The sequence below is a fragment of the Triturus cristatus genome, chromosome 1_1 (genome assembly GCF_964204655.1).
Source record: "Triturus cristatus chromosome 1_1, aTriCri1.1, whole genome shotgun sequence".
In the NCBI taxonomy this organism is placed as follows: domain Eukaryota; kingdom Metazoa; phylum Chordata; class Amphibia; order Caudata; family Salamandridae; genus Triturus; species Triturus cristatus.
Genome location: NC_140579.1, coordinates 141,177,711 through 141,186,374, shown reverse-complemented (window position 1 = coordinate 141,186,374; position 8,664 = coordinate 141,177,711). Strand labels below are relative to the sequence as shown.

Genomic DNA, 8,664 nt, shown 5'->3' with positions numbered 1-8,664 from the left:
AAAATGTAAAGATTGAACTTATAAATGTGAATTTAAAATGTTTTGTCATGTTTATGAATGTGTTAGTTATTAAACATGGCCAATTTTTCTACCCAAACTCATGGACTGGCAATTTTGATAGTGGGAGTACAGGGGTTGGGGCGGGGGACTACTTGGGGGGTCCGGGCTCTATGAACAGCACGAGCCTCGGTGAGCGCGCCCTTAGTGCCCTGCCCCAAGCCACCCTCCCCCCCCTTGTCCGCGCCAGTAGCCCAATGGGCTACTGGCCGGATGAAGTATTTCCGGGTCAGGCCGTGACATATGTCCGGCGGGTGGCTGGCCCAGAAGGGGTGGTGCCGGGGTGGGGGCTATTTAGACCCGGGCTCACCTTAGAGCCCTCTCTTGCACCTGCAACCTTTGGGACCACGGACGTCTTTTTATCTCCCACCCACTCGTTCCTAAGATTAGTGGTTTAGGGGCAGGATAGGGGTACGGCTTGGCGGAAAGAGACCACATAACATTGATTTCCAGGGTTAACAGGAGGCCTGCTTACATACTCCCGAGGCCAGCACTGAGGGGAGAGACGGTAAGCTCCTCACAGTGAGAATGGGGACACCGGCTGGGGAGGCAAGGGCGGCAAGTCACAAGCGCCTCCTTGGCAGCCTGGTGGTAGAGGGGTGGGCCCCGTAAAGGACGGAATAGGACCGAGGGCTCACTGCTCAAGGACGCAGGTGGGTTGCGCCTTGCGTGGTTCTCAGATAGGAGGGGCAAGCCAGAGGGCCCCTTGGTGCTGGAGTAAGTAGATAGTTCATAACCGGTGGTTATGATCAACGATAACACTTGTAAATATTAAAATGTAAAGATTGAACTTATAAATGTGAATCTAAAATGTTTTGTCATGTTTATGAATATGTGTTAGTTATTACACATGGCCAATTTTTCTACCCACACTCATGGACTGGCAATTTTGATTGTGGGAGTACAGGGGTTGGGGAGGGGGACTACTTGGGGGGGGGGGGGGATCCGGGCTCTATAGGTGAAAACGTGCCAGCTATGCTGAACCTGAAGAACTTGGCAGGGCCGACGGGCCTCCACATTACACTAATTCTGCATTAAAACACATGAAACCTTGCCTTCTTCTACATTCAGTCGACCCTCTACATTTACTGAAATTTGCCTGGTCTGATTGTGAAAAATACTGTCTGTCCGGGATATACATTACTGACGCCTGCTCACAACAGAGGAGTGAAGTTGTGTGTGTAATCGCTGCTCTCTTGCCGGGTACAATTTCTAAACCGACCTGAGGTGGCGCTCTAGCTGCTTGCGCCCGCTCTCTGGTTGTTATGCTGTGACACTCAAGGTCCTGCATCGGATCTCTATGGTCTAGAGATGCGTAACCGGGTCAGGGTTCACGGACATTCGGAAAGATGGAGCAGAAGCCGGCTGGAGGGGAGAAGACAGCCAAGTTCGCGCAGAGGATAGATCCCAATCGGGCCGATCTTGAGCCGGAGCAGAGAGCATCGATGAGGAGAGCGGAGCTGGCGCACTGGCAGAGGAATGTGCATAAGCTTCGGGGGAGAAACATGGCTACCGGGCTGGGCATTGGGGCCATAGTTCTGGGCATCTGTATCCTTCACTGAACCTATGCGTGAGAAACCTGAGACAGCGGGAGCAACAGTGTAACTGTAGTGCAAGTGCTTCCGTGTGCGAGGCGCGAGGGGAAACAATGGTGGTGGCGCACCAGGGGTGCTAACTAGCGATCCCCTTCAGCAAGACTTGGCTTTTGACTCAGCACTTTGTACAGTGGTACTTTTCAGTTTCACATTTCACGTTATAAGTACAAACCATAACTGCCAATTTGTTTCAGAATCCTTATATTTGACATTTCCATGTCTTCAGTGTGCTTATGTGTGACACTTCTGTGCCACACTCTGGTTGTCACTTTATTATGTCCACGTAATGAGATATACAGAATTGCGGGTGTTCCGGGTGCTTTACAGTGTCTGTAATGTGGGAGAACCTCTTCTGCTCCTGTTGAGACATGCGATCTTCTTCTGGCACTATATTAGAAGGAGCTGGCTTCTGCTCTCTGGTACCTACATCATGGCATGATAAGGCATAAAGTGAACTGTGACAAGTGGCTCTCTTCGGCCTAATGCAGCTTCTGTCGTTGTTAAAGTGTGATACTTTCAGCCATTAGTGGCTTTTTAAGAAACATCCCATTGAATTCTGGGATTTGTGGTTTTGCATTTTTATCAAGGTTGTAGATATAAAGCCGGAGCTGAAATTGTTACATGCCAGTAGTATTATTTTATCATGGGCTCTAGGATGGTGAGTTCTGACTTATTTTTTTATAATGGTATATCCAGTGCTGGACAGAAAGTCCAACAAAAGTTGATTATGGAGCAGAACAGCTGCTAGCTGCTTTGATTCATTTGGAGAATTGGAGGGGTACTAAAACTAAACAAATGATTGTATTGTGGAGAAGGGGAGACTGTAGATTGTTGGCTTGTTAGCATATTATGCAGCTGGAGTACAGCCTCGAAAAGGTGGCATATTTTTGAGACTTTTATAAATGGGGTGTGTACGCAAAACAAAGTATCTTGTAATCCAGTGTCTGTATACTTAAACTGCAAACTTTCAGAAAGTTTGCCACACACTACTGGCGGTCTGTGATCTGCAGGCCTTGAGTACCAGGACAGAGAATTACCAGAAATCCCATTAATAGTGGCATGCTAGGACTGTGAATGTTGGGAGATCACATAGAGCAGGTTTTTCACGCACTCAGCTGCTGTGTAATGTAATTTATAGCTGCCGGCCGGGGCGAGGACACTTACCTCGTACTTGAATTGTGCTGAGGCTGATTTGCTGCGAGTCTAGTGTCTGTCATGAAAATTCACCCTGATGACCGAATCACTGTTTGAGAGGACAGTTCGCTCCGGTACTTGGACATCTCCCGCATGGGACTGTCGGAATAATCACGGACTAATCAGCGGGGTGAGGAGCACCATGTGTATGTATGGCAGTAAGGAAGACGACTTCTAATGGGCCTAGGAAGTAGGCTGAACAGAACCATATGTAACGCTTTAGAGTACAGATTTGGGCAGTTATGTGGTTCAAACACCGCAAGGCAGTGTAAAATTGAATTTGCTGCTGCCTCCAATTGCGTGATAATCGCGGGTCCTCGCAGTAATGCGGGAAAACCCACCAAAATGCGTTATTCTAACCCAAGATACATGGCAAGGCTGTTAAATTAAGTATCTGTTGGTTAAAATGCAGGACTAGCTGACGGTGTTGAACTTGGACATGGCATGGGAACTCTTGGCAGAGTGTGAGTGGTTAACCCTTGGCAAGAAGATTGACATTGGATAGAAGGACCGGGTCTGGCTCTGGCTCTGTAGAGGAAGGAGAAACTGCTTGGCAATGCAGATTAGGGAAGAAGTGTTCTGCTTCATGTAAGGGGTTTATGTTAGACGGAATACCTTGGCACTAATGCGAGTTTGCTCTGTCTTCCTGGGTATTCTGTGGTTCAGGGGTTGCTTCTTGTATAAATGCTCTATTTGTATAAAACGAACCAAGTCAAATGCAGTGGAGCACTGTACAGGGTCTCCTTCTGGATTCACCAAGAGGGAGTAATGACCAGTGTCTTACACAGAGCAGTCTGCCTTGGTATATTGTAACTGAATTTATATGCCACTTTACTACTGAAGAGTCGCTCAGCACATTGTCGGACTGCTAGCATGCCGCACAGTGTGGGTTTGTTTGGTTGAAAGTTTGTTGAACTCTAGGGTGTCTTGTGTGGAAAAAAATGTTGGTATGCTGCGGGAGCCGCCATAGATGTGCTATTGTCTTATGTTGCTGCTTCTAGACTTGTGAAGGCTACCATAGATAGAACACATCCAATGTACATAAATTAAGTATTGTTCCTAATTGAGTGGGTGTGTATGAAATCCACTCGCGAGCAAAAAAAAGCAGCCCATGGTATGTAGTTAATAAGGCAGCAATAGCAGATCCTCTACATGTTCTCCAGGAGTGACTCCTGAGAGTCTCCCAGAGATGCAGTGTTTACAGTCAGCTATAGTGCATTTTTGAGGCCATCTAGGGGCAACACATTAATCCATAGGCATGTATGTTAGAAAAACAGGTTTGGTAATGCTCTTTATCGGCTAACCAGGGATGGCAGCTGGGCTGCTCATAGTAGTGCAGCGTTCCAAGCAGCCAGGTTAATGTTCTATCCATGTGTATGAATGGTATAGCCCATAGCCTGCATTAGTTGCAGTCATCCAGGATAAATGCCCCGTAGGCTTCCTCTGCCTGGTGCGCCAACAGAGGACCACGCACAGGAGGACCCTAGTTACAGGCAACCAAATGCTCTGTAGTGTCCACCAAATAGTGGCAGGAGGGCGACTATTGGGGTTACTCTGGATGCAGTCAGGCATTGAAGAGGAGGAAAATGGTGAGAAGAGTAACCCTACAGGTATACAGCCATGATGAGTGCACCCAGGAGTGATTGATTTATGTTTTGTAGGAATCAGCACTTACCCATCCAGCATCTGACTCTAAATTAAGTCTATACAGTTAGCAATAATCCTGGCAAAGAGCAAAATGTGTGTTTTTAGAAGCTCACGAAATTAAAGAAGAAAAGTTATGGGTTTGAGTCATTGTGGTATAGAGTTCCATGCCTTAGCATTAAGCAGATGAAAGGTGCAGCCAATAAGGTAGACTTGTCTTGTCAGTGTGATGATGCAAGGAGTCCTCATTCATCCAGAACACAACCGTTCCAAAACAATTTTTAAGTCAGTTATATTCATCATCAGTAGTGCAATCTAGACGCATTACCGAGTGTCACCTGCATGTTGGTTAAATATACTCGGAACGTAGATATTATGGCAGCTAAGGGGTGCTGCATCGATCTTTAAGAGTTGAGCTGGATTCCGATCCTACTAGGAACCTGATCATGACGAGTCTTTGAATTCTGAGATAAAATGTGCCGATGACCTCTTGATAGCGTAAAAAAAAAAGAACCAGTTAAGGACCATGACACTGTGGAGTCTACAATAGAGCAGTGGGTGGTGAGGACTGGAATACCACGGGTATCAGTTGTAGGTTTATGGAGTCTTCGCAAATGCATTGGAAGGACGACACAAGAATCGCCTTAAGCACCTCCGTGAAGGATCTGTTCGATCCACCAGCATGCAGTGATGGTGCTACCTATGACAAATTGCAGACATTGTTGGAAAACCCAAATAGAACCACATAAACCTCAGTGGGGAGTCTTCGATTAATTGGAAAGGGAGGGCACACAAGGAGCGGGGGGGGGGGGGGGGTGCTGCAATAGCTTGAGGCTGGCCCTTGCCTCTCGAGCCCACTGGTGAGTCCTTTGCAAGGAGGTCGGAAGATAACTATTGGCTGCATGGTATTGCACTGTGCAATAAGCAAGATTTGGTCACAGAACAAACATGTGATACACAAAGGTAAACGAGAGAGAGGACATTCTCGATACCAGAAGGGCCGAGAGGAACTCTCAAGAGGGAGTACACCCTCCCGTGTTAGAACACTTAATGACACAAGTACTCCCCTGATACCTTAGTCGTATTTCACGATTATTGTTCCAAATGGATCCTAATCAAACAGTGATGGGAAATCCCTATGTGAAGCTACGAGTAGTACGCCACTAGGATGTGGGAAAGGAGGCAAGTCCTTTTGTTTTATATACCTTCACACACCCTAGTGGCGTCATGCTTCATCATCGGGTCACCCTGACGCCTAGAAGTCAGGGTGGGCTCAACCGTATTTCAGGGAGTTCTTAGAAAAGTGTTTGGCCAGGGGGAATAAAGATTAAAAACCCACAGACAGATCCCAGTTTCCCTTTATTCTTGGATCTGACCGGGATATTAAAATTGATAAAAATTTATAGGGCGTTTGGGATATTATGGTCCTAAGACCCTAGTGCCTGCATGTTTCAGTCCGCTTAAGCCACTAAAGGGTGCTGGACTTTCTTCAGGGCGATGACACAGTACCTCCTGGAATAAACAGTATTGATGGAATTTCTCTACGCTATTTACAATAAGGGCAGATAGCTGCTTCTTTTTCTATCCGCAAAGATTTTTATTTTTGATCACTCTCTCCCATTGTGGGAGAGGTTGTGCTCCACGTGGGACCTCACGTTATATCGGAGTAGCCCTGTAGTCACACTGCCTCCAAGGGTCCTGCCCCGTAGTGAATCCTATTTGGTGTGGGTCCCGCCAGCACTTCGGAACAAACATGCCATAGCCAGCCTGTATGTATGCCCTTGATGTTGTATAGTGTTGAGTCTGCCTGTGCTCCTGTTCTGGCATTGGAAAGTCCCACCCATGTTCCTTAAAGACTACCCCCTGCGGAGCTTCCTTAGTGGTACAGTTCAGTGGACTTCTGGCATGCACAGTGAACTTTTTATAAACATCCTTCTACCATTCTCCTCCCTCTATAGCGTGGCATTACCCAGGCATCCCACCATTTTGACCTTGTAGCACACATGGTATGGGTGCTACAGCTGTGCCCATTCCTAAGTTGCTAGGCATATTAGCGCATGCTTTTTATTGGGTGTCCCACAATATACACGCTGCCCAGCCTCTTTATCGGATCTTGCCACATTCATTTCAGAGGTCGGTGGCTCCTTGTGTTCTTAGATCTTTGCTTATGGTTTTGTCTCTTGTGCGTTTGACCTATTACACATATTATCTCCTCTGGTGTTTCTTGTTTCAAAGTTGGTGTGTTTGAGCCAGTGTCTTCCTGTTATTAACACCAACACTTGCCACAGTTTCCCCCCACGAAATCCCCCCCCCCCCAATTGTTTATTTGCTGAAGAATATAAACCACTTTGTAAAGAACACGCTTCGTCTACGAGTGAGATACCCTACAGTATGGATATGAGATCCGATATTGTTCGCTTTGGATTAAAATGTATCTCAAACGATTGACGGCTTCAAAAAATGCTACTCACTACTAATGTAAACTGTTTAGTTGGCATATTGTATATATTATGTATATTTGTGTAAATAAATATTTCAACAAAACTCATATTTGATGTATGTCAACGTCTGCAAGATTAAAAAAAAAAGAGGATTCAGTGGACATCCATGATAGCATATAGAAATCTTAACATGTTCCCTCTGCCGAGACTTTGGAAAGTTCATAAATGTGTAAAACGTACATGCTCCGCTCATAAAGTTCGTGCCCACAACTTTGGTAAACAAATGAACTGAGTCTCAGGGAGGTGAAGTGATTTGCGCAAGACGGTGTTGTTCAGTGCAGAACATCAATCTGGAAGTTTTCTCTTTACTCTTCACTAGGCTTTAAGCACTGACCCGCAAATATCTTCTAGGTGTATTTACAGTTCTGTTGTAAACTCTGCGTGAGCATTTAAAACCAGTATTGCATCGACAGAGTCTTGGAATATGCATCGACCTTACCTAGTTGTATGGTATAGTCTATCAGAACGATTGCAAACTTACTTTATTTTGAAGTGCGGGTCAGCGCAGTGGTAGGTGTCTATACTTAAGCTAGTGTCTCAGTTGAATGACTGGGCAATCTTATAAACCTTTGCTTTGCCCAGGCACCTAGGCTGGATAAGCAGCTTAATATGAATGTAGATTTGGTATTCAACTTTCTCCTTCCTGCCTAGTGATCTATGTGCATGCTGCATGTGCTGTCTGTTTAGCGTTTACTTGTCATTTATTATATATTAACTTGCCCCTGCATATGGTTTCTGTCGTATTCAGATTGAAATGCTTTCATTTCCAGTTCATCAAGTGGATGTTCCTTCATGCTGAACCTAGTTGGGGAAGCAGTGTTGCACTTTTCTTACGTTACCAATCACAAGTGATTCCTTAACTATGTACTCTAGATGGGTACACCTTCTATTCTGTTTCCCAAGAGAAATTTCTAGATGAACTTGAAGAGGAAGCCAAGATTGCCCGCGCCAGATTCCCAAAAACATCCGCAAACTGAGCACAACGCAGAACTGAAGTGGAGAGGAGACCCCAGGCTACACTGGGCTTTACTGAGGACTTGTTACTGTTCTTCTGCATCGCTTGTCCCTGTTGCCGCCTGCTTTGGAAAATAAGTTGATGCTCTTGACAGCATTTCCAGAAAACGTCCAGAAATTCTTAATTCCCCAGTTTTGTTTTTCTTACACTGCTGTTCAGTGGCTGCTTTAATAATTTTTGAACATTCAGCGGGTGAAGGACTTTATCTAACATTTAATCAATTTCCAAGTTAATTCCGACCCCCTTGTTTTATTTCATTAGGGTCGTCTATCATGGAGTCAAAAGTCTGTGTTTTATGTTGATGACCATAACACATTTTCACTGTTGTGTCCATTAAATTGCTATAGCGATTCATAAAGTAGACAAATGATTATTTTTTTTAAATAAATGTGGAAGGAAAAAGGACTGCTGTGTGTATTGAGCTGCCCCCTCTGTTCTCAACTTTAGCAACGGTAATCCAGGTTGCTTTCAGTCTTGAAGGATTTTCTTTGCAGAAGCACATTTATTGGAAATTCTCATGTTAAGGTTAGTTGTGCCCAAGTTTTTGCAGTTTTGTGCTTTGCCGAGCAGAGTGTTGATTTAATTAGCGATGGTATTTAGGAACTGGGGGAAATGGGGAATGTATGTAGTGTTTTCTTTGTTTTTAAGATGGGAGTTT

The 8,664-nt window shown here is 45.2% G+C and overlaps 1 protein-coding gene across 1 annotated transcript; it reads left to right on the top strand.

The window, feature by feature from the left end:
• The first annotated feature begins 1,362 nt into the window (after positions 1 to 1,362).
• On the top strand, positions 1,363 to 8,411 carry LOC146869847 (cytochrome c oxidase assembly factor 3 homolog, mitochondrial-like). The gene is made up of 2 exons (XM_085622019.1): positions 1,363 to 1,605; positions 7,865 to 8,411. Exons 1-2 carry the CDS (start codon positions 1,407 to 1,409, stop codon positions 7,966 to 7,968), a joined length of 303 nt encoding a protein of 100 aa, XP_085478145.1. The 5' UTR covers positions 1,363 to 1,406; the 3' UTR covers positions 7,969 to 8,411.
• The last annotated feature ends 253 nt before the right edge of the window (positions 8,412 to 8,664 follow it).